Below are 25912 nucleotides of genomic sequence, written 5' to 3'. Positions count from 1 at the left end.
TGTGCCTTAGTTTACATCCCAAGGCAGACCTTCACCATCTCCTGTCTTGAGTGCTGAGACCAGGTCTTCTCCTCCACTTTCCCATGCCTCTGCTGGGATGGTGTGCTGAGGTGGAAGCAGCATGCAGAGGAGGTCAGTGGAGCAGAGCTGCAGTCTATTCCATGAACTCAGGTCCTCTTCCAGTGTTGCAGCATGATAAGCATGGTGTGACACTGATTTGCCTATGCACCATCTCCCAAGAGCAAATGCTTCTCTTGCTTTTCCTCTGGATGTGCTAAAAAAAAGTCCTGCTGCAGAGGATGTGTGGTTCTCTGTGGTCAGTTTGCAGTCCTAGCTAATGATGTAGCCCTCCACTGCCCCGACAATGGCTTACGGGCCAATATTCCTAATAATGCATCTTTAATAGTCATGTATAAACATGGCTCTGCATGCTCTTTCTCAAACTGTTTTGCTGTGTCTGCTTCATGCCCTTGGTTAGGCAACTCGCTGAGGTCAAAAAGACCCTCACACAAATCGGTTTCTCTTTTCCTCAATGCCAGACATCAGTTGTCTCATTTGCATCTGTCTGTCTGACTCTCTCCCTCACCTTTATGCAGTGACTCCAGGGATGAAGATTTATATCGATCCGTTCACCTATGAAGATCCCAATGAGGCTGTCAGGGAATTTGCAAAAGAAATTGATATCTCTTGTGTCAAAATTGAGCAGGTGATCGGGGCAGGTAGGTGAATTGTGAATGGCTAGCTGGCCCTCAGCAGCACAGTCTCCTTTGTGGTTTCAGGCTTTGGTGAGGATTTAGCCATACATGTACTGGGAAGACTAGTGTCCATAAGGTCTTACATTTAGCCCCAACCTGGAGTAGCAGGAGCAAGGTGGTCCAGTGCTGGAGGAGCAAGTACATCCAGTGCTGGAGACAAAGAATTCCCATGTGCATATAGTGTCCAGTGCTCCTCACCAATGGTGAGTCTACCTGAAAGGTCTTTGGTGTGGGGTGAGGGAGGAAGCACAGAGCAGATAGATGGTGAGTGGTTGGCTCAGGGGTGGGCAGGGTGGGCAGGGCTGGAGCTTGTGGGAGCAGGGTCCCTTGGGGAGAAAGGCAGGGGTCTGGGAGGCTGACAAGCCCTACCTGTTTCTCCGTTCACAGGGGAGTTTGGTGAGGTGTGCAGTGGGCATCTCAAGCTGCCTGGCAAAAGAGAGATCTTTGTGGCCATCAAGACCCTGAAGTCTGGTTACACGGAGAAGCAGAGACGGGACTTCTTGAGTGAAGCCAGTATCATGGGGCAGTTTGATCACCCCAATGTCATCCACCTGGAGGGGGTGGTGACCAAGAGTTCGCCAGTCATGATCATTACTGAGTTCATGGAGAATGGCTCACTGGACTCCTTCTTGCGGGTATGACATCCTGGGAGCATGCAGCCCCAGACATTGTGTTGGGCCAGAGGAGGACTGGAGGGGAAGGTTCCCTTCCCTGTGCCAGTATAACAATGCTTTTCACTTCCCAGTATCCCCTGCCACTGGGGTAGCTGTTGCACAGTCCAGAGGTCCGTGTCTCAGGAACAGAGGTGGACGTGGCACCAAAGCTGTCATCTGTTACGTGTGTCTGTCCACTCATGCTAGTGAAAGGCTGTGCCTACCAGTACGCCTGCCCACAGATGCATTTACAACCTCTGCCTCTGCGGAGATGGAGGAACAGAGCTTTAACCCAGCAGGACTTCACCTCCAGCTGCTCTGTCTAAATATTTATAGGTCAGAGTTTGAAATGGTTAATTCACGATGTTGAAGGGAGATAACCTGCCTAATAGGAATAGATTGCCCCTTTCTGAACCCTCCTGTGCAAGGTGTGGCAGATCGGCCGCCTTTGGATGACAGCAGCCGTTAGTAGTGATGCCCATAGGGTGTTTGAAGCTCTCCACTCTCCACCCTCCACCCTCCACCCTCTTGCTTTGAGAGGGAACTTACTCGTGGCATAGCTGTGTCTTGATATGCAGCACAGAAAGAGGCTACTGGCTGTTTGCTGGACCATGGCGGGCTATGCATTTGCTCCTCTCACGTGGACTCTTTCCCTCTCTTCCCCTAAGCAAAACGATGGGCAGTTCACAGTGATCCAGCTGGTGGGCATGTTGCGGGGCATCGCGGCAGGCATGAAGTACCTGGCCGATATGAACTATGTGCACCGGGACCTGGCCGCCCGCAACATCCTGGTGAACAGCAACCTGGTCTGCAAAGTGTCCGACTTCGGCCTCTCCCGTTTTCTAGAGGATGACACCTCTGACCCCACCTACACCAGTGCACTGGTAAAGCTGCTCTTCCAGAGGGGCAGGGGTGGGTGGTGAAGGACATAGTGAGGGAGAGAGAGGGGGTGGGGGAGGTCCTCCCTTGACGCAGGGAGCACTTTTTCAAGGTGCCAGCAAGCGAAATAAGGTGCCAGATGGGAAAGACCAATGAAATGAACCAAGGAAGATTTTCTCTTGCAAGGTTCTGTCCAGTTGCCCAGTGGCTATTGATGGGCTCTGTAGTCATTACTGTGGATAGCTGAGCCTCTTCCAAACGTGTCTGCAAACATATGTACGTCCCTGATAAAGCCCTTAGTTGGGATGATGCCTTATATCCATCCAGCATGGACCAGCTGGGGGTCCTCTGAGATACTGCCCCAACAGATCTGTTGCCAGAGCAGCAAGTCTGGGTTTTTTTTGCCATCACTGTCCAATCGCGTTGCCCTGCTGTCCGGGAGGCCGTGATCCTTTTTCATCTCATGTCACAGGCTCAGCTCTGGGAATGACAGACTGCAGTGTGGATGTGTGCTGGATGAAGCCCTGCGGTATTACATACTGATCTTCCAGAGTCTTTCTGAATTAGACGGAGAAACGTTCCCAGAAATGGCTTCATAATCACGTAACAGCTTCCCAATCACGTAACAGCTTCCCAGGAACGCCATGGTGCCAGTGACACAAGTGCCTGTCTTAGGCGACAGAATGTGCACCAGGACCAATGGATAATTTGAAGACTTTGTTGTTGTTCAGTAAGGCAGCCAGGAGTCCTCATAAATGCTATTGTTTGCAAAGACATTCAGCATCGCTCTACAGTGATGCTACAGGATCAATGCCTCCATACAATGCCTGTGACAGGACTTCTTGGAAATATGTTGTTGATAGAGCTGGGCCATGATCTGTAGGAAATCATCTCTCCCAGATCTTTTAAAGCTGCCAGTGATAAGATGTCTGGGATAGCTCTTAGTGACTTGTAACAGTAGTTGAATACCTAACAAACACCTAAATATGCGTGCTTTTATTCCCATCTGAATTTGCGTAGCTTCAACATCAACCATTCGGTCTTATACAGTCATCCTGTGGCTTTTAGAAACACGACCAACATTTATTTTCACAACATGATCCTTACATCCAATTAACTTTCTTTTTGTTAAGCTAAATACGTGGGAGCTTCTGGTGTTTACTGCTGTTTTCTGTTCCTGTTACTGTGCCTGTAGCTTTTCTCTCTGTCATCTCTAATTTATTCTTCTTGACCTGTGGGCGCTGTAGCAGGACATATATTATCTATAATGATAGAATATGTGCACCCACTGTAACAGAGTACCAGAAGTAATAGCATCTTCCTCTTCAAAATGCACCATCCTCAAACATCCCAAGATACATGAGTGTTTTTTACTATAAATATCCCAGAGACCTTGGGTCCGTGGATGGGCAAAAGCCACAAGCTATGACTTGGGAGGTTCATGCTGGACCTTGGGAGAATCTTCTCCAGCAGGGTGGTGAAGCTCTGGGTCAGATCATCAGGGGGGTGGGAGGTCTCACTGAAAAGAGCTCCCACAAGGATCCTTCAAATATACCCAGCCTTTAATTTCTACTTTAGGTCTTCATTTTAGCCATTTTTTAAATCCACTGCTTGTCAGGAACTCTGTTAAGAGTATGCCTGATGGAGAGGGCATCATGTTTGGTGTGGAATGCTTGGTCTCCTTCACTTGTGGAAAACAAAATATTTTGTCTGAGGTTTGTGGCTGTGAGAAGATCAAGGAACATTATCTTTTTGTCTTTATTCTGGCATGTATAGTGTCTGAGTCCCGTTAAGTCCTAGGAGACCCTTAATAAGACATGGTAGTTATTCACTGACAAAATATAATGTTCCTTAATCTTCTCACAGCCACAAAACGCAGACAGTTTTGCTTCTTTTTCAGCACAGGGGAAGATTTTCCCTTCAGAAGGTCCCTTGAGCTGTGAATGGCTCGGGTCCAAAGACCCTGGTGGAAAATCAGGACACTGCAAGGGCTGAAGCAGAGCATTGCAATCCCTGTGGTGCCATGCTGTGTCTGCCACCCTTGTGCACTTCTGTGCATAACTCCTCTAACGGGAGCGGTGAGTCCTGATTTCTCCAGAGCTGCCATTGCCCAGCAGGATCATGGAGGACCGCAGTGCCCACTCGGTCCATCCCATTTCCCACCAGTGACCAAGCATGCCATTCATGAAGATGTTCACTCTGCCTCTGTCTCCAGAAACAGGCAGGATCGAAAACTGCTGGATCACGAATATATCAACAAAAAGACTGACGCAGGAGGGCTTCAGCTCAAGAGGATGATATATAACTGACTTCAAAGAGTACACAGATGTAGAAAGCTGAAGAGGATGGTGTTCTAATTCCTCTTTTTCTGTTCTGGAAATAGCTAGGTGACAGCAAAAGGATGGAGGGAGATTCAAAGGGGTTCAGTTTGGATTTTTCTACATTCATAGCCATTCGTTTTTCTACAAAAGACCCTACTAGCACAATGGGCATTTTGTCATGCCGAAGATTGCTATAGTTGTAGGAAGGTGGAAGGAGCTGGGCTTGTTTAATAAGATGAAGAGGAGGCTGAGGGGACACGTGCAAGTGACTTGCGGTACTTAAAGGGCAGTTATGAAGAAGACCGAGCCAAGCTTTTTGCAGATGATATAATAAGGGGCAATAGACAAAACCGTGGCTTGGGAGGTTCAAGCCAAATGACAGGAAAAGCTTCTTCCCCAAGAGGGTAATGCAGCCCTGGGACAGGTCCCCACACGAATCATCATCCTTGTGGGTTGGGAATCATCATCCTTGAAGGTTTCCCAGACTCAGGTAGACAAACCACAGCCACCCTGCTCTAGTGTTAGGGATAGTCCTATGATCCCTTCCTTCTAGGATTTTACCAGCATATTGGAGGCAAATATTTTGGACACTCATCTTTTTCAGTTACTCCTGGTCTTTCTGTTACCATCCTCTCTTTTTTTTTTTTCCTGCAGGGTGGGAAAATCCCCATACGGTGGACAGCACCTGAGGCAATTCAGTACCGAAAATTCACTTCAGCCAGTGATGTGTGGAGCTATGGAATAGTCATGTGGGAGGTGATGTCGTATGGCGAGCGGCCTTACTGGGATATGACCAATCAAGATGTGAGTTGTTAAGAAACAATAAGCTGAAGCATTGAAATTGGGAGCATTGCAAGGCCAAAGCATGGTTACAGCTAGACCCGGCCTGTGGCATGTCCGAAGTCTTCTCTCTGGTGGGAGATGTGTTCCTTTGGAAGAAGTAATGAGGATAACTTTGGCTTTTGTTCTGGTCCCATTGTGCTGCTGTGGCAGAGGTTAGAGACTATATAGAGGTATAACACCCACTGCAGTAGGACAGGGTTAATGTGAGTACCCTTAATGGTGGTAGACAGATGCCCAGGAGGAAGGGGAGCAGGCGAATGGAAAATGAAATGCTGCCACTGACCTGAGAGCTCCTGGAGCAGCAGGCAGATCTTCATCTGCAGGAGACCACAGGCATTTGGTGAAAGTCTGCTATAGAGTCATAGAATGGTTTGGGTTGGAAGGGACCTTTATAGATCACCTCATCCAACCCCCCTGCCATGGTTGAGGACATCTTCCATTAGATAGTCATTAAATCTCCCATGGCAAGCTTGGACTGCGATGTGTAAGAAGCCAAGCAACTTGTATGCAGCTAGAAGCCAAACCCATAAGGTATTTCAGAACATGCTTAATTTTAAATACGTTATGACTCTTCTTGAATTCAAGTGGAACTGTTATGTCCACTCCTTGCTCCCTGGGACCCAGGCAGTTTCCTTGAGCCTTTGCCTCCATGCCAGGATGACCTGTGGCTGCAGTCCACACCTTTACCATAACAATGCCATTCTCCCTGTTTCTCATGACCTGATACCTGGGTGGTCAAAGCCCACCCGTCCAGTGGCAATGAGTACCATGCAGAGTGCTACACCTGCACGTGTGTGTCCAGAAGACCCCTTTAGTGTGGGGCTCCCAGATCTCTTGTAACATTGGTTCTCTGGAGAGCTGCCATTCTTCATGCGGTCTTTGCCTCATGAACCCTCAGGATCTAACACCAAGGTGCTGAGTAGACCCTTGGTGCACAGAAAGCTTGTCCTCCTCCTCTGCTGCAAGCCTGGGTCTTGCAAACCCACATGTTACAGAATCTGCCTGGCTTCCAGCTTGTTTCAGAGCTGCCTCTGGGCAATCCATTGGAAGCCTTCAGACTGCCACATCCGTCTTACAAGAGGAGAGTGAGAGCCAAGCTCCCACCTGACTCCTGCAACTCCTCCTGCCCTGATGGCAAATCAGACCCTTTTCAAGTCAATATCCATGCCATGTCAGATTGCTCCAGAGTGGGACAATTTCCTCATGAGTGCCTGGGGGGGAATTTATTCAAGTGAGTCCCCAAAACCTGGAAGAGATACATGATATCTTAGCACCTTTGGCTGTTCATGGCCTTGCCCAGCTCCTGGCATACCAAAAAAGTCTTTGCATGAATTGCTTGAGCCAAAGGGAAAGGAGTTAGGGGTATGCCCTTCTCAGAACGGACGATTCCCTTCCCCTTAAGGCTTCGTTATCGCCTGCAGTTTCAAGCATTTCCTGCAGCCAGGTGTCACTGCCCTTCTCCCTGCCTCGGCATCCCTCTGTACGCACAGACCTCTGCTGTCCCCCTCCCTTGTCCTCCTTCCCTGGACCTCCTCCCTCGCCGCAACCCCTGTGCTGCAGCAGCACTGATTCAACCGGCAGGGATGGCAGAGCCTGTGCCCATCTCCTCGGCACCGCCTGCTGCGTGGCGCCTGCCCCCAACCTCTTCTTCCTCTCCTTCTGCCGCAGGACATTGCGCCCCAGAAGCTGTCACCACTTAATTGCAGCTGGTATTCCCTGCGAATGAGCATGTGGTGGATATTCGCTGCAGATTAGCCTCCTGACCCCGGGGTGTGAGCGCCTGGGGAGCCTGGGAGGGGAGAGGAATGGAGAGAGCAGCCTCTGCCCCTCATTGGATGCGTCTGCTGGCAGCAAAGGCGGGTGGCTTGTTGGGAAATTGTTTGGGCCATTCCAGAGACGAATACTTGATGCTTGCGTGATGATCCTCCCCAGCCCTGCTCCCCCCGTGCTTCCCATCCCCTCTGTCTCGGATAGATCTGCCATCCGGAGAGCGGGGAGAGGGTACAGCTTGCACCTCTTGGGAGAATCCCTGAAGAGGAGCCAAGAGCTGCACAAAGCAGCAATGCCTCAGGTCGGACCTTCACAGGCCCAGCGGGGCACAGTCATGTCCATCGAGGCGGGCAGAGGGGAGGGAGGACTCTTTCTGTCTGGCACATTTTGGCAACAAAGGTGCCAGCCCCTATCTGTCTTGGGTCAGCCTGCCCAGCACCTTGACCACACACATCAGTGTCTGGAGCACCCTCCCCATTCATTCTCTGCCTGAAGCCGCAGTCCATCTTAAAACCTGCCAGATGCCCAACCTCATACCCTGGATTGCTTGATGTGGATCCACCACCTACCCTCTCGTGGAGCAGCAGCCTTCTACTGCACAGACAGCACCTCCATTTCACCTCTCTACCAACTCTTCCCTGCTGCTCTCACAATCCCAGCTGCAGTATCCTTGATTTTCTCTATGCAGCCTTCCTGCTCAACAGTGTATTCATCATGCTGCTCTATGGGTATGGCTAGTCACAGAATCACGGAATGGTTTGGGTTGGAAGGGACCTTAAAGATCATCTTGTTCCACCCCCTGCCCTGGGCAGGGACACCTCCCACCAGACGAGGCTGCTCAAAGCCCCGTCCAGCCTGGCCTTGAACCCCTCCAGGGATGGGGCAATGAGGCCTTCCCTGGGCAACCTCTTCCACTGCCTCACCACCCTCACAGTAAAGAATTTTTTCCTGATATCCGATCTAAGTCTACCCTCTTTCAATTTGACACCGTTACCCCGTGTCCTATCATAAAACTCCCCAACTTTCCTGTAGGCCCCCTTCAGGTACTGGTAGGCCGCTATAAGGTCTCCTCGGAGCCTTCTTTTCTCCAGGCTGAACCCCCCCAACTCTCTCAGCCTGTCCTCACAGCAGAGGGGCTCCAGCCCTTTGATCATCTCCGTGGCCTCCTCTGGCCCCACTCCAAACAGGTCCATGTCCTCCTTGTGCTGAGGGCTCCAGAGCTGGACGCAGTACTCCAGGTGGGTCCTTCCCCATAGGGTGGTGCAGCCCAGGGGTAGCCCACCAGATAGATTCCTGTCCTTGAAGTATGCAAGACAAGGCTGGATAAAGCCATGGCAGCCTAGATCACATGGTGAGAATAACCAGAGACATCAATGTCCTTCCTCTGGATCCCTGAAGGAGGTTCCGTCAATCTCCCTCCCCTTTTTTATCATCACTGTGGAGAGTTGGTTATTTCAAAATGACGCCCCCAATTTCAGTTACTGCAGTGTCCTCAATATTGCTTTTTATCCTCACTTGTTTTTTGTTGCCATGCACAAGCCTTTTTCTAGTGTCCATGGCTCCTTCTGCTCGCCTTTCATTGCCCGTGCTGTGTGTATGACCATAGGATGCATAAGCCTGAGAAGGTAGGAGAAGCCTTCCTGTCACATGCCTCTGTCAGAGGAACATATGCCCCTGGAAGAAGCTGTGCAGCACCATCCTCCTTGATTATCCAGGAGAGGACAGAGGGCTGCAGGTGCAGAGTGACAGGGAAATGGCGTTCCCCTTGAAGAAAATCCTCTAGCCCTTGTGCATGTACTGTTTCCACTGAATATTGCAAGACCAAGCATTTTCCTAGGTCGTGTGGTGCAGTAGGGAGAGACCAAACAGGCAGCAGCCAAAACCTTCTTGAGTTGGCCCACAGAGCTGCGGTTTGGCTTCGGCAAGGTGTGCTGCAAACCTTCTCTGCATGCTGTGCGGAGCTCTGCATGCCTGCTCTGCATGTTCTCCCATGTCTGGCCAAGGTCTTGGCCCTGTTCCATGGCACAACCCCGTTTCCTGAAAGGGCTGGGTTGTTGGCAGGAGTAGAAAGCACTGCTGGAGGAAGAAAAACACAGAGGATGCTTCCCCTCTCTGCAGCTCATGAGCAGTCCCTCCACTGCATGGGGATGTTCTCCTTCCAGTGAGCTGTTGTGTTGTGCTCATACCCGTCTGAAAACATGAACCCTTCTCTCTGACTCACCTGTCTCATGTCTGGAGCTGTGGGCTCCCACGTCCTTGTGAAGGCAGCGGGGATGCTCTCTTTTCCCAGATTAGGAGACCGATGGCTGTGGCTCGTCACAAGGAGTCAGCAAGGCTGCATGTCGGCTGAGGAGGGCTGGCATCACCTTACAGGATGACATGACATGCAGAGGGCTGGGAGTTAGAGTAGTGCATTGCTCCGAGGTGGCTGAGATGAAAGGCAGCAGTAAGTGTAGGCAGAGCAGCCCCACTGCAGAACGGTTGACCCAGTCACCCTCAGGATCCAAGAAAAGGAACTTTGTGAATTAAATAGGTTTTATTGCAATTGTATTGATCTCTTTTTCTCCTCTCACAGGTGATAAATGCTATTGAGCAGGACTATCGGTTGCCACCGCCTATGGATTGTCCAAATGCACTGCACCAGCTAATGCTTGACTGTTGGCAGAAGGATCGAAACCACAGACCCAAATTTGGGCAAATTGTCAACACCTTGGATAAAATGATCCGGAATCCTAACAGCCTGAAAGCCATGGCACCTCTTTCCTCTGGGTATGTATCTCTGTCCTCCTTCTGTCCTTTGGCTTCTATTTGCAGATCTGCTGTCCTTTGTGTCCTGGTGGGCACCATCCTTGCATCTCCCTAGGCTAGCTATATTAGAGGCAACTTGGCTTGTGTCGTTTGGTCCTTTACAAGAAGGGCATTAAAAGATGTCAAGGTCACTCTGGTCGTTCTCCTTGGACAGGTTAGATCTGGTGAACAGGCAGCTCATTGAGTTGGACAGTATACTCTGCACAGTTAGAGGAGCATCTTGGTCTCATATACATGTGATTGCTGGATGGTTGTGGTTGCTTTGGTAGTCCAATCGCACATGCAGTGGAGACAAATAAAGCCTTGTCAGGCAGTATGATGTTTCCCTGTACTGGGTGGGGATACACCAACTTGTGGGAAGCACTGGCCCCATCATGAGAATGTACTTTCTCCCCTTGTGCAGCCAAGATTTTAGAGCTGCATCCCATCGTCTTTGATGGCTCCTACCTCTTCTGTATGAACTGTTCCAGAGAGTTCTCTGATGCTCTACACAATCCTTCCCGCAGTTGAATAGAGTGCTTTTTGGGTGGTGCTTCTTAATATGGTGCGGTGTAGGCATTGTGAATGATGGTGGTCCAGGTCCCTACAGCTGATGGAGGGTGCAGAAATACACATGCTTGCCGCTGTTTGTTCTGCTCATTCTCTATTTCTGTGTTTCAGGATGAACCTCCCCCTACTTGACCGCACAATCCCAGATTATACCAGCTTCAACACTGTGGATGAATGGCTGGATGCCATCAAGATGAGCCAGTACAAGGAGAGCTTTGCCAGTGCTGGCTTCACCACCTTTGACGTAGTATCTCAGATGACTGTAGAGTAAGTGCCCAGGCTTCAGTCCCAAAGCACAAGGAAAAGTCTCAGTAGTTTGACAGCAATTTGTTGTTACTGAATTGGTTCTTATTTTCACATGATGTAGTTTTACTTTTATAGAATTTGTTCTTTGTGGGCCCACTTTTAGTCTGTTCAGTTTCTGCAGAACTACTCTGTTCTGCAGGCTCTATCTTGTCTCCAGACTGTCTCTGTCGCTCCATATCTGCAGAATTCATTTCCACACTATCAGGCTGCCTGTCCCCACTGTGAAAACGAAAACCCCCACAAGGTTCTCCAAAACCCCGACATGGAACAAATGGAGTTTTCAGGCCGGCATCAGGCAGTTCTCCAGCCACTCGAGAGCACTTTTAGATTCTGCATCCCTCTTGGATATATGGCTTATTGACGATGGAGACAAGCATGCTGCAAAAACATTTCTGCCTAAGAAAGGCCTCTGAAAGTCCAGACGGTTTCAAGTTTGTTCTGAATTGTTCTGCATCCGCTAAAAACACCCCTCAGTGGCAAAATCTGAGCAAGTTCTTCAGAGACAGCAGGCAGCTGAAATCCATTTGTGGTGGTTTTTGAAATCCCTTGGGGATAGCTGGGGCTTTGATGCCTCTGGTGAAAGATTTGTCATTGGTTGCAGTTAGCTTTAGAAACCCTGCCTAAGAAAGTGCCAAGCATTAAAGCCATCTGTAAGTGCTGTGATGTCTCTGTGCCTGGTAACCAGGAAGATTTTTGGATTTGATGCCTATTTCCACACTTTAAATCTACCAATGAATCAGAATCCATTCACGCCAACAGCCCAACTGACCTTTTTTCTGGCTTTTTGTTCTTAATTGCTGCCAGGAAATTCACATGGCAATTCTGACTGTTTTAGTACATCTGTGGTACAACCCCAAGGCCCTGGGGTTGATTTTGGCACACTATAGGCTGTGTTCATACAACAGAAAGAGGATCCATGAAATCTGAAGGAGAGGGGAAGAAGAACTTTGACCAAACTGGGACACCACACCTGCACCACAACCTGACCCTTCCTAGTTCTGCAGGCAGTCAGCTAATGAAGTCTGTTTTTTTCGTGGACATGCTCAGTGTCCCTTAAATGCCACTTCTCCCAATTCCTTACCATGACCCTCACAATATCTTCTAAGTCCTCTCTGAGTGTCTTCATCACAATCTCAAGGGTATCCTCAGCTCACGTCCCCACCAGTTTTGACAAACCTCCCTTCCACATTTCTTATCTGCTTGGTTGGAGATAATAATAGAGAGAAGGACGCTCCATTTTCCTTGGGAAATCATGCTGCAACATTACTTGATGCCACCTTCTAATGTATTTGCAGAAGTGGATAATCATGTAAGTGGAGCTGAGTTGCCATAAGACACTGTTTTCTTCAAATTTGAATAGCCATCAAAGTGTAAATGTTCACTGAAGACTGCTTTAGTTCACCAAATCCACATGGTTTCAACACTGACCTACTTGAAAGGTTTCTCACTGTTTTGTCTGCAGCCTGGGACACCTAGGCCACCAAAGGATCTATGCCCAGGGCAGAAAGCTTAGGATGCACAGGGTTGTGCAGAACCACACTCTTATTCTGGTTTACAGACATGAGTGAAGACTTTGGGCTTTGTTCCCAATCAGAACAAAAGCAAAAGTCAAAGTGCCAAACTTGCCAAGGAGGAAAATTCCTTAGCTCAGCACATCTGGCTGGGGCAGAAGAGGGAATGGAAAGCCCTTGCAGCAGGAAAAGGAGTCACTGTGAAGGACACCATCCTGGGTGCCAGAGCTGTGTAGTGTGCTAGCAGGTTTCTAGTTGCTTTGCTGAGCAACAGTCCGGGTGGCACAAAGCTGTGGCTTGGATGTTGGCTCTCACAGTGATCTCATGGGCTAAAGCATGCTCCAATGGTAGTCTCCAATCAGTTACCACCAGCCAGAATGTTTAAATCTGTGGCATAGCCTTCATGCTCCTTTTATTTGACGAAAGAGACAAGGTCTAAAGTAAGCTCTAAAGCAAACATACAGGCTCATGTGCCATTCATGCTAGAGGATTTTCTTCCACCTTTCCTTGGAGCTCCTGTTTAACTTTGCCCATTGACTTCTACTCCAAAACAGGCCACAGTTTTGCCACTCTTCCTCTTCGAAGTCTGTTCCTAACATTTCTCTCACCTAAGGAGAAAAGGCAGCTGAAAATACTTACAGTTGGGTACGGGTCACATCTCATGAATGCCATTCCCTGATCAGAAGAATTCATGACTGAAATGTGTCCACCAAGACGGGGATGAGTAGCAAACTCAGATGGAGTGATCACAGATAGGACCAACACAGAGTCACACTCATGCTCTTGGCATGACCTTTATTTTTCCCAGATGCCTAATATATATAAAAAATAGAAGCAGGATGAAAATTAGATTCCCATGATTTAGCAAAGGGAAACTCAGGAACAAGGGAGCAGGACAGAGCTGGCAGATCTTTAAAGGACACTTTCCATAGTGCGCAAGGGCTCTTGATCCCCAGGTGTAAGAAATCAGGAACAAGGGCAAGAGACCGGCACGGCTGAGTCGAGACCTGCTGGTCAAACTAAAGGGCAAGAAGGAAAGGCAGTGGGAGCAGGGACAGGTATCCCGGGAAGAGTATAGGGTCGCTGCCCAGTTGTGTAGGGATGGGGTCAGGAAGGCCAAGGCACAGCTGGAGCTGAACTTGGCAAGGGACACAACAAATAATAATAAGGGCTTCTACAGGCATATCAGACAGAAAAGGAAGGTCAAAGAAAACACACAGCCCCTGATGAACATGACTGGCAAACTGGTAACAATGGACAAGGAGCAGGTTGAGGTACTCAACAACTTTTTTGCCTCAGCCTTCTAGAAACCTCTCTTCTCACACCTCTTGAGTGGATGGATTGCAAGGCACGGACTCAAGGAGAAAAGTCTCTCCCATTGTAAGAGAAGATCAGGTCTGCAACCACCCGAGGAACCTGAACACACAGAAGTCTGTGCAACCTGACAAGAAGCATCCCAGAGTCCTGAGGGAACCGGCTGATGTAGTTGCCAAGCCACTCTCTGTGATATTTGAAAAGCCATGGCAGTCAGGTGAAGTCCCCGGTGACTGGAAAAAGGGAAACATCACACCCATTTTTATAAAAGGTAGAAAGGAGGACCCTGGGAACTACTGCCCTGTCAGCCTCACCGCTGTGCCTGGGAAGATCATGAAACAGATCCTCCTAGAAGCCACGCTAAGACACATGAAGGACAGGGAGGTGATTTGAGACAGCCAGCATGGCTTCACCAAGGGCAAATCCTTTCTGACCAACCTAGTGGCCTTCTATGATGGAGTGACCACATCAGTGGACGAGGGAAAAGCTATGGATGTCATCTATCTGGACTTCTGTAAGGCCTTTGAAACAGTCTCCCACAAGATCCTTCTCTCTAAACGGGAGAGATAAGGATTTGATGGGTGGACGGTTTGGTGGATGAGGAATTGGTTGCATGGTCGCATTGGGAGGGTAGTGGTCAACGGCTCGATGTCCAGATGGAGAGGGGTGACAAGTGGTGTCCCTCAGGGGTCCATATTGGAACCAGTACTGTTCAATATCTTCATCTTCATAGACAGTGGGATCGAATACACCCTCAGCAAGTTTGCGATGACACCAGGCTGAGTGGTGTGATTGAAATGCCTGAGGGGCGGGATGCCATCCAGAGGGACCTGGACAAGCTCAAGAAGTGGGCCCATGTGAACCTTATGAGGTTCAATAAGGCCAAGTGCAGGATACTGGAGTAACCCCCAGTATCAGTACAGGCAGGGGAATGAAGGGATTAAGAGCAGCCCCGCTGAGAAGAACTTGAGGGTCGTGGTAGATGAAAGGCTGGACATGAGCCAACAATGTGCACTCGTAGTCCAGAAAGCCAACCGTATCCTGGGCTGCATCAAAAGCAGTGTGGCCAGCAGGGAGAGGGAGGGGATTCTTGGCCAGCAGGGAGAGGGAGGGGATTCTTCCCCTCGGCTCTGATGAGACCCCACCTGGAGTACTGTGTCCAGCTCTGGAGCCCCCAGCACAGGACCTGTTGGAGCAGGACCAGAGGAGGGCAACAAAGAATGATTAGAGGGCTGGAGCACCTGTCCTATGAGGAGAGGGTGAGAGAATTGGGGTTGTTCAGCCTGGAGAAGAGAGGTCTCTGAAGAGACGTTATTGTGCCCCTTCAGTACTTAAAGGCGGCCTACAGGAAAGGTGGAGACAAACTTTTGAGCAGGACCTGTAGTGACAGGACAAGGGGCAATGGCTTTAAACTGAAAGAGGGAAGATTTGTACTAGATATGAACAAGAATTTTTTTATGATGAGGGTGGTGAAATACTGGCCCAGGTTGCCCAGAGAGGTGGTAGATGCCCCATCCCTGGAAACATTCCAGGCCAGGTTGGATGGGGCTCTGAGCAACCTGATCTAGTTGAAGGTGTCCCTGCTCATGGCAGGGGGGTTGGACTAGATGGGCTTTGAAGGTCCCTTCCAACCCAACACATTCTATGATGCTATGATTCTAAGTAGCAAAAGTTATCACTTCATGGCCTCATCAGATCAAAGCAAAAGCAGCAAGAACAGCCATCATCTGCACAGGGAGAGTGAGATCCACACTGATGAGGGTGTAGCACGTCCTGCTCATATGTCTTCAGGGATGGAAAAAATGGGTTACTGTGTCACAGAACGAGAGAATACGAACATGTGAAGAAAGAAACAAAACGATACACGAGTAGAAAACCTAAGGGTTTAAAAAGACAAATTCACTTACAAGCAGTGAGCAGAGCTTGTGGTTTTTGGTTTCACGCTCTACGTTGAGGCTTCCAGTACTCTGGGGGTGCTACAGCTAGGTAGCAAATGCAAAGATTGGGAGGACAAGCAGGGAAGAGTCAAAGAGAAAGAGTAGAGCTTTCACCAGGTTTGCATGCATTTGTTGCATTTATGGAATAAATCTATGGAGACTTCAGCTCCCACACTCATATATGGGCTTGTTCTGCTGTGAGAATATGTCTTCTGATATTTATGCAGTGTTTGTTTCTTTTCCTCCCAAAGGGACATTCTGCGAGTTGGGGTCACTTTAGCAGGACATCAGAAGAAAATTCTGAACAGTATCCAGGTGATGAGAGCACAGATGAACCAAATCCAGTCTGTGGAGGTTTGATAGCTACGTGTCCTCCTACTCCTCTTCCTTGAGGCCCTGCTCCCCTTTGCCCCTGTATGTCCGAGCTCCAGGTCTTGAGTGTTCTGCATGGACCAGAGACAGGCAGCTGCTCTGAGGATCATGGCAGCAGGAAGAAATGCCCTGTCATCAATAATGAGAAGTTGCCAAGAGCTTCTAGAATTTAAGCAATGGAAAAAGGGAACAAAAAAAAGACAGCTATTTTAAAAAAAATAAAACAACTATGAAATATTTTTAAATAATAATAAAGCAATTACATTCTTGAAAAGGGCTCCAAGACCAATGGGAGTCTCCAAAGGAAGAGAAAAGAGCAGCTTAATCTATTTCCTCTTGCACAAGGCTGCCGCAGATGGGCCCAGACGCCTCTGGAGCAATGAGACTTTTTCAAGAAGATGAATGCAAGGAAAGGTCGCAAGAAGCACTTCTCTTTCTCACGCGGAATGGCTGCTCTGGGAATGTCCTGCAGCCGGCAGTCCTTCCTGAAAGCCCCTGTTAGAAAATCAAAGGGGGGAGAGAGCTGAAGCTCTTTGGTGCTGTGGAACCAAGTGCATCTCAGAAATTGATGGACTTCTTCAAAAGCTGAAGACTTTTGTTTTTTTAAAAAAAAACCACGAATAAACTGAGACTAGAAGAGGCTGTTTCTGGCAAATGAGAAGGAATCTGTAACACTTGGGGGGGTGGGGATGGGGAAAACCATTCCTTTCTACATCTTATTTTCTCTTGTCATGGAAAAGTTTTGTGAGTGACAGTTTCCTAAGGGTCCGTCCATCCACCCTCCGATGGCATCATTGTCTCATACATATCATATGCACAAGACTTTTAGTGATGTCCTCACTAGATGCCAATGATCTTTTCCCAGAAGACTTCCCAAGTACAGTATGTAGTAGTTTTTGATTACAAATGCTGACGTGTACCTTTATTTTTCGGTTGTCATTGTTGGGAGATTTGTCCTTTTACCTTGTTTTGTTAACACCAGTTTGTGAGTTTGGGGTTGGAAATTTTTGGTTGGTTGGGATTTTTTTTTAATGAAAAAGAAATGACACCTCCAAGCATCATATCATTCAAGAACGTAAATCCCTTCCCTGTGGAAGGAAAAATTGAAGCTTATTGACAATATGCCAGGAGAAAAAATTTTTTATATGCACATTTCCTCCCGTTTGCTTGTTTGTTATTTTGCAATTTGTCATGGCCCAACAGATGTTTCTAACTGTTGGGTTTCCAGTTGTTCGCCAAGATGAAATGACCACCCGCTCTATTCAGGGTTGCTGGTGCAGGGGTGAGCAGCATCGTAGAGGGTTTTGTGGGGGGAGGGCTTGCAGGGGGGAGGGAAAGACATGGCGGGGCAGATGGGTTGTGGGAGGGAATGATGACTCCACAACCGTCTGTCAGAGCCCTTTGGAAACGTCTGCCTGCTTAGGAAGGTGTCAGGTTGGTGCATGTACCACAGGCAGCGTAAGCCTGGTTCTCTAAGAGGAGCTCACGGCACGTGGTTTCTTGGAGTCGGAATTGCGTTAGCTGCCAGGTTGTGGATGGTTCACTACAGAACCGAACTCTGCAGATGTGCTCTGTGCCCGTCGGGGACCCAGTCCCTTCCTTAGACGATACGTGGGGGCTCTGAGGCAGCTTCAGTCCCAGCCGGTCACCTCGAGGAGAGCCTGGCACAGCAAAGGCAAAAACTCTGATCTAGTAGCCTGGGTCTCCAGAGGCAAAATGCTGTGGTTGAAGCTGAATCGTCAATCAGTGGATTTATAAATGACTGAAATAAATACTTTAGTTACTGACCAGGTCTTTGGTATGTGTAAATACCACCAATCAAGCACAGGGGGGATACAAATGAGAATCGGGCTTGTTGACCCTGTTCAGTACCACCTCGTATCCTTTTAAACGTGCCTACCACCACCCACCTCTGGCCACACGTCTCATATTCCCACACATCTCCTGGCCATGGCTAGCGTAACTTATGTTTACAAGCCCTTGTCTGCCATTGCCATGTCATTTGTCAGGTCTTCCGCTCGTTTTCAGCAGCGTGGGGTGTTGAAGGCACGTCCATTGTGAGCTGCTCTGCTGTATTTTGCAGGAGCTGAATCCAAGAGGAAGTGTGTCTGCTGCGGATGAAACTCACAAGCTGTCTAGACCTCTGTGGCCAGACATCAGCTCGCTAGACTGCTTGTAAAATATGAGGCCATTTATAAAATACTTAGCATTTTCCACTTTCAGACCCGATCCGACAACGAAGCACTTAAGAGTGGCAGCAGACCATTCCCTGCGAGTGAGAGCTACTTCTGTGCTTAGCTCTTGCACTGTCTCAAAGTTTGGTGCACAGCTTCAGTGGCAGGGGCCTTAACTGGAGGAATTTTCCCTCCAGCCCCTCTTTATCTGAAATCTCTAGTGCAGGATTGTGTTTTCGTTTGTGTACAATATTTCCCTGTTCTTGCATCGGAAAGTGCATTTGTTGTCACGGAACAGCAGCAGCAGCTGTGTGCTGGGTACACAGGGACGTGTCCTGCGCTCATTGTCCGCATCGCATCCCCTCTGACAGCAATGCCATTGCCCTGCATCTCTTTCAGATGGCAGAATATGACGTAGAGAGAGTGAGGGGCATGCAGTTAGTGCCTGGACATAATCAGCTGTCTCTCCTATATCCAACCTGTTGTAACCTGTGTATCCAGCAAAGGGAGGCTTTTAATGCCCTTGCATTTAAAAAACACTGCTCCCGCAAACGGACTGGACTCTTAAAGAGCAGCGTGCAAAAACCGACGGTGTCAACCAAACCAAGTGCTTGCAGAGGGCACACAGGGAAACAAGAAGCTTCTCCATGCACCGTGTCCTGTGGAAGTGCAAAGCAGCAGTGAGAGCTGCTCACATGGGGTGTCTCCATCTCACAGTGTAGCTGCTGTGTTTTAACAAGGAACAGTTGTCAGTCTTTCCCAAAGGCATGTCTGAAGCTGTTTGGTGGCAGTCCAAGGTGAGGGAAGCACGGTGCTGTGCCACGTTGTCTAGCCACAGCCAACAGGCTACTTTATGTACAAGGGAGATTTGCAAGGAGAGCTGTCTCTAGAAAACTCACCAGCAAATTCCTGTGGGGCAGCCATGTGGAAGGAGCACATGATGCCCTTCAGTTTTCCTTCCCAGACAATTCTTGACTGTTCTCTGCCATCCCTTACATTCCTGCAGACACTAAGGAGGAGCAATGGCCAGGCAGCATCCCTTCAGAGCCAGTTATTATTAGACAGGGCTTGGAAGGGCACTTCAGGTCTACTTCACTTGGAGACGTTTTGTCTTGATGCACTGAATCTCCTCGCTGGCTAGCGTTATACACATCTACCTACCAGACCCAACCCACTGTGAAGGATGGGACCATACCGAGCTCAGTGCCACGACTCAGCCAAGCTGTGGCAGCTGTCTGCAGGACAGAAAAACACATCCTTGTCTCTTCTTCTAACCAAAAATCACACGGTGTTGGTACTAAAAGCAACACATACCCATCTGTTTATACCAGGCATCCCTATGACATCTGTCTGTATTTGGCAGCGTAGGACTAATGGAGAACTGGACCTAAAATAAAAATGATCCATAAAACGCTGCAATTTTCTGCATCCCTCAAGCTCTCCTGGGAACACGAGGAACCAAGTTCCCGTAAAGTACTTTAGTAGTAAATGCCTCTGGAGCATCCTCCAGTGGAGGGCAGAATCACTGAAGTGACTTTAACATATTTATTTCACGGATATCAAATGTACTGCTGTGAAACATGAGTCTAATGGCAAAATTCAACTTCACGGGGAGAACATGTAACAAACAGAAAAGGCACTTGCTAACATTGACACTGTGAAATACTGCTGTGCATGTGCATGTGTGCATGTCTGAATACTTAACACAAATCATCACAATGAGATTTTCGGGCAGCTTGTTGGAATTTTCATATTTCCCCTCCACCTTTCAAGCTACCTCCCAGACTTGCCCTTCTCCTCCTCTGTTTCCCACTGCCATCTGCTGCTGAGGGTCACCCGCGTCTGGTGACCGCAGCCAGTAGGAGAGCTGAGCAGGATCCTAGGTGGAAAATTCTAAGTTGGTTGGCCAGTGATAAGGTGAAATCATGCAGAGCATCACGAGGCAGAGCGGAGAACAGTAAAAAGTTAAAATACATTTAGTGGGTCGTTTTCAGCTGTCGCCACAAGCCTTTTATCTGGAATTAAGAGCACAGGGGTGTGCCCGGCAAAAGGAAAAACAAACTTTTAAGATACAGCACTGCCACTTGCCCTTGCCAGCTGTGGGGACACAGAAACAGGGCACTGTGAACTGCACCCCCCCTCCCCAAATTACCTTCCCCCCTCCCCAGTAAAATCTCAAAATGACGTTTGTTAATGGAGATTTGTGGTTTTCAGTAGCTGAGGAGCTGCTTGCCACAGTCTGGCTTCTCTCCATAGTATTGTTGCTACTGAGCAGTAGCTTTCAATGGCAGTAATCCACACAGAGGGCTTCTGTGTGGTCTGGGTAAATGTGGCTGTCACAGGCTTTACCAGTTATGCAGTATTAATTCAGTATTATAAGTCAAATGTAGAGTTTTGTCCCATGCCAGTCATTACATAGCAGAGTCACCTTGTCAGCGTCATTGGACCAGTATGCACCAGTGTTAGCAAGAAGAGAACCATGTGCGGGGAAAGCGTATAAAGCAGTACCCTGTGCAAGGCTGGGGAGAAAGCAGTGCTACATCTATTCCAGATCACTGGAACAGGCTGCCCAGAGAGATTGTGGAGTCTCCTCTCTGGAGATATCCAAAACCCGTCTGGATACATTCCTGTCCAACCTGCAGTCCGATCTAGTTGAAGATGTTCCTGCTGACTGCAGGGGGGTTGGACTAGATGACCTTTAAAGGTCCCTTCCAACCCAACACATTCTGTGGTTCTATGATTCTAACCTGCTCTGGGTGAACCTGCTTTGGCAGGGTGGGTGGACTAGATGGTCTCTGAAGGTTCCTTCCAAATCCTACAGTTCTGTGATTCTGGGATCTTCCTGTAGCTCCGGCTTGCTACGTGCAGGATCCTGCTTTCTTCTCTAACTGCTTAAGCACTATCCAGTGCAGAGTTGCCTCCTGGTTTGGCATGTCATGAGCTAAGGAGAGAGGATATTTTATCAGCATTAGGTGCTGGCTATACTAATAATACTTTTCCCACACACCTTGGAGTTGTTCTTTGAATTGGTGTTAAAGGAGAGGTTCTTTCCCAGTAATCATCACACAGGCTGCAGATTAGCAGTGGCCTGTAGAGAAGACCTCTTGGTGGGTTTGAGCAGTTTAGAAACTTCTTGTTATATTTTCCAGGCTGATTTATGTGAAACCTGGAGTCAGGGCTTGAACTCTGCTGCAACATTAACAGTTGTATCCTCTGATGATATAATAAATCTGTGGCTGCCTTGGATGTATGAATCCGGAGTGTCTGGAAGTATCACTGTTGTCTGGTTTGTTTTAGTGAAGCCTGGGTTTTTTTTAATGTATTTCATCTTCTTTCCTGTGTGTCTCACTTGAGGCTGATTTAATGTAGGTCTTTTTCCATTGTCAAAAATGTTACATACTTAAAAGTTGTTCACATACAGGATTCAGTATTTCCTCCTTCAAAGTTATATGAACAACTAATGTAGTACCAACACCATTTTTGTATTCTACTGGCAGTTATCCAATGCCTTTAAAGGCATTGCTGTGCTCCCCTCCTTTTACACTGCAGTCTCTTAGTGAACTAGTGTTTGACGTGCTTTCAGCTGTAGGACCAATAGTCCTTTATATCAACCAATTAAGCCAAATGACAGGTCCTCAGAGTTGCGGGATCTGAGCTGTACCAGCTTGCAGTCAACACAACCACCTTCTGTCCTGGAGCTCTAGTTAGTGACTCGAGCACTGATCCCATCTGTGTGTCATGTTGGTTCCACCGTGTTCACAGTTCAGCGCAATTCTGCCACTGGCTGCCTCACGAGCAACTCACACCAAAAAATTCTCTTCTCTATTGCTGATTTCATCTTGCCATTGCTGAGAGCTGCTAGAATCCTCCTACTATGCAGAATATACATGTTTTTTTTTATCTTCAGTCATATTTTGGCCTTGTGTTTAGACTTCTCCAGGATGACTTTGCTTCTTGTAACTATCGAACCCTTCCCAAAGACAGGACACATCTTTGGTCTGTGTTTGCTTTCATATGTGTTGCACTCTTCCATAGTTCTCCTAGAAAACTCCCTGCACTCTGCGTATGTTTTCTGGAATTTACCTTATTGCTCTCCCTCTGTTATTCCTGCCAACTCCACTGGCACATGTTATTTGCAGAAATTTGGGAGTGGAAGCAAGAAGTCCTCTCTCCCCAGAAATCTTTGTCTTAATCTGCATTCTCAGCCACCTTATCATCAGTTTCTCTATCTTTTTTTCTCTGTTCTGCAAGAACTTTTTCTGCAGTCCTGTGCTTTGTAGGAGTGCAGCAACAGTCCCACTTCTGTAGCACTGTCTGATCGCTGACTTGCTCACTCCAACTACAGACTGTAAGATTTCCATTGACTGACTGCCATTTCCCCTGACTGCCATTCCTGCAAACAAGCCACAAGACTTGACCTTGCGTGCCTCAATTTTTTTTTTTCAGGAACTTCATTTTGCCTTCATGAAAAAAGAACAAGAAATGTTTGGTTGATCCTTTTCCAGTTCTTTCATTCCAGTCAATTTCAGGAATTTTTCAGTTGCCTCAACTGTAGCTTCTACTTCTACCTCTAAAGTCAGTCTTCAGTTCCCGCACAGATGTCATGCTGTATCCTTTGATGATTCCTACTAAGCCTAGGAGGAAAAGATTGAACTTTGTTCAGTCCTTAATAGCCAAACAACTACGTTAGCAAAAACTAATGGAAGGAGTTCAAGGAGGACTAGGGGGAAGCATGTTATTCTAAGCTGAGAGTCAAATCCCCCTTTTCCCCAAATTGCCTTTCATCTGCACTTCCAGCTCACTGATCCAGTTCATGGTGAGTGAGCTGGTTCGTGAGTCTGGGAGATGGAGGCTGACAAAATCACCGCACACCAACCGAACAGTGCCTCGCGGGCATTGTGGACACCAGCCTGAGACAGATGGTGTGGCAGCTCCACACCCTTGCTTGGCCTTCGCTAGTGGAGAATAAATGTGAAGTCTCTGATTGCTAACAAATATTAGCACTCATTAGCCTTCACACAAGAACGTTATTATAAGCCAGTAAATCTCTGACATGCTGGCTTCTCAAATGCTGGCGATATACTTTTATTCTCCTCAACTCAGAAGGTATAGACAGAAACTAAGAAATATACAGATACGGGCCTCAGGAAGAGCCAGAATCTTTGGGAGCTATTTAAGACAAATAGATTTTGATTCTTGGTCTGTCAGATGTAAACCGTGATGATAAAAAAATTTCATGCCATTAAATCAGGAAAGATATGAGCAAGGTGAATAAGTAGCAGTCGCTATTTCTCATAGCAAAAGCACTAAGGCAGGTGAAGCAGAATATTCTTTGGCACAAAGCACAGTGATGGAAGGGTAGAACTCATTGCTGGAGCACGTTGATACCAAGCATTAGATGGATTCAAAAGATGACTGGACAAATTTGTGAGAATCATCTCCTCAGCACAAAAATACCTCTTCCAGTTTTTCTGGGTCACGGATGCCTGGGGGCATGGGGTGTATAACAGCATTCCTACAGCACTTCTCTTATACCGTCATATTCTTGGGACTGACACATTTTAAATCTCCTAAAAGCCCAAACAGTCTGTCAAGCATCATTGATTTTCCATTCTTCACTCTTTCTGGTGAAGGATTTCTGTGTGGAGCCAGTGAGCTTCCCATGCCAGAGGAAACCACTTGCTTCCTCCTCCCAGTTCCTTGTGTAACACAAGGCATCCCTGGGGCTGGGAGCTGCGGGGTGTCATCAGTGCCTCAGCCAGCAGTAATGACACAAAAAGGGAGACTGTCTTGGTGGTCCATCGTGCTCTGGATGTGGAAACTCTATGGAAGCGCCCTTGCCTCAAACCGTCTTTTATGATTCGGAGAACCTTATGCACAGAGGGGGCTGCCGTGGTAAGGAGAGGTCCCTTTCCTTCTTTCCTTCCTCTGCTATGGTTTGGTTTCTGACAGCGAGTCTGTTCCCCCTCTGCATTGGAGGTTGGCTCAGCCGGTGTGAGCAGTCTCTGCTGGTTGCTTGGGTATCTAACCATGAGTCCAAATGGACCCATGAGAACTGACTCAAGGATGAAAATGCTGGAAAGGAGCCTGGGACAAGTTTCTAAAATGGGCAAAGAGGTCTCGGTGCTATGGAGTGATTCAAGGCTAAGGCTGGGTGCATGCAGTGAAATCCCAGAGGCACCCCGGAGCAGGCACTGAGTGTTGCAGGCTCCAGCAGAAGATGCAGACAGGTATTAAGCACAAGGTTCAGTTGTGAGTGCTGGCTGAGCTCTGAAGCTGAATTTGTTCTTTATTTCCTGAGGATAGCTTAGATTCAGACAAAAAAAACCCCTTCTGTTGCTTAAGCTACCTCGATGGCATAAGCGAAAAGCTATTTGACACAGGAGGTGATGCGTTTCCCTCTGCAGAGCAGCTCAGGAATGTGGGAGAAGGGCCTGTCTGGAGCAGAAGGGGTCCCTGGCTGTGTACTCCTGCCCCCCCCAGACCCTACTAAGCTGTACGAGGCCAGGGAAGGGACACAATATTTGGTGTAATTTTGCTTCTTGCTTGGCCCCCTCTGGGCTCTGATCTCCAGTAGGGGCTGGAAGGGAGAGGACCCGTGTATTTCTAGCTGATGATTTTATAAGCTCTCTGATGGTTATATTTTTCTCTGAAAATCCCAACTCCTGTGTTTATGATCCCAGGAGCACTGGGGTCATATGAGGATCACAGCTTTTAGTATAGGACAGCGGAACCCTCCTGTGAGGAAACCAAGTTGCAGGGCTACGGGTTTCGTGTTGGCCAGCCCAGCTTCTAGTGATCATTGTATCTGTTCCCATCACACCTGAGCACCTCACACTCTAAAGCACGTGTCCTAGAGGAAAGCCAAGGCTTTCCACAGGACTGAGGTACAGAGAATTAAAGACCGGCAGCTACAAAGAAGTCAGGAGTACAGTTCCCGTGTAAACAGCTGAGTTCAAATTGCAGGAGTTCCCAAAATACTGCAGCGTTTCTGGAGTAACAGCTTGCTCAGGGTCACACAGTCAGGTTGTGGCTAGGTCCCTCAGGCCAGTAGAAACACTGACCATCTTGCCTTCAAGCTCCAGAGTTTTCTTCCAAGCTGTTCAATAGTGGAAGGAAGTGAGACGCCCCAGCTCACCCTCCCCAGGATAAGCCACGTGCAGAGTGGACAGACAAGTCTGGTCACCCCTGTCCCATCAGACGATCTGGGCAGCAAAAAGCCTGGCTTGAGCAGGGGGTGGAAGGAAAGACCCTCTGGAGGGTGAGGGAGTTGGAGAGGGTAAATGTGAGCTTGGGCTCTCAGACAACTGCAGTTTGTGAGTGCCCTGATATGTGCCCCTTCTGCAAGGAGAGGAATCCCTGGTGCACACATCTCTAGTGTGCCTCCAAGATCATCCAGATTCTTCTGCTGAGGTCCTGGCTTCACTTTTCCCCTGTTTGTAGTGGCGCTCTTGAACCAAGACCACACATCACAGCACACCCCTTGCCGTCCTGCTGGAGCCGGAGGGGGAGACATCAGGAGCTGGGGGTTTGCATCTGTTCTTTCACTTGTGGATCCAAGCATAGGCCCCTGCATTGGGGGGTATTCTGTCGGATGCCCTCCATCCACCTTTCAGCCTGCAACCCTTGCACCCTTTTCTTTTCTATTGCTTGCCCTCCATCATCAGCTGTCTGTTCTCTGCATTCTCTGCCCTCTTTCCCTTCGTCAGTATAGGAGGGC

The 25912-nt window shown here is 48.3% G+C and overlaps 1 protein-coding gene across 4 annotated transcripts in view; it reads left to right on the top strand.

Annotated features, from left to right (window-relative positions):
* Window positions 1–17174, top strand: part of EPHB2 (EPH receptor B2) — a 140123-nt gene extending 122949 nt beyond the window's left edge. For all 4 annotated transcript variants that reach the window (XM_074609494.1, XM_074609492.1, XM_074609493.1 and 1 more), the window contains exons 10-16: window positions 597–719; window positions 1143–1390; window positions 2077–2292; window positions 5263–5412; window positions 9797–9990; window positions 10690–10845; window positions 15898–17174. In XM_074609494.1, coding sequence (XP_074465595.1) covers window positions 597–719; window positions 1143–1390; window positions 2077–2292; window positions 5263–5412; window positions 9797–9990; window positions 10690–10845; window positions 15898–16006 — 1196 coding nt within the window. In that variant the 3' untranslated portion in view covers window positions 16007–17174. The remainder of the gene's footprint in view (window positions 1–596; window positions 720–1142; window positions 1391–2076; window positions 2293–5262; window positions 5413–9796; window positions 9991–10689; window positions 10846–15897) is intronic.
* The last annotated feature ends 8738 nt before the right edge of the window (window positions 17175–25912 follow it).

This window comes from Larus michahellis, chromosome 16 (genome assembly GCF_964199755.1).
Source record: "Larus michahellis chromosome 16, bLarMic1.1, whole genome shotgun sequence".
NCBI lineage: Eukaryota > Metazoa > Chordata > Aves > Charadriiformes > Laridae > Larus > Larus michahellis.
The sequence above is the reverse complement of the archived record's forward strand: the minus strand, read 5'-3'. Positions and strand labels throughout refer to the sequence as shown.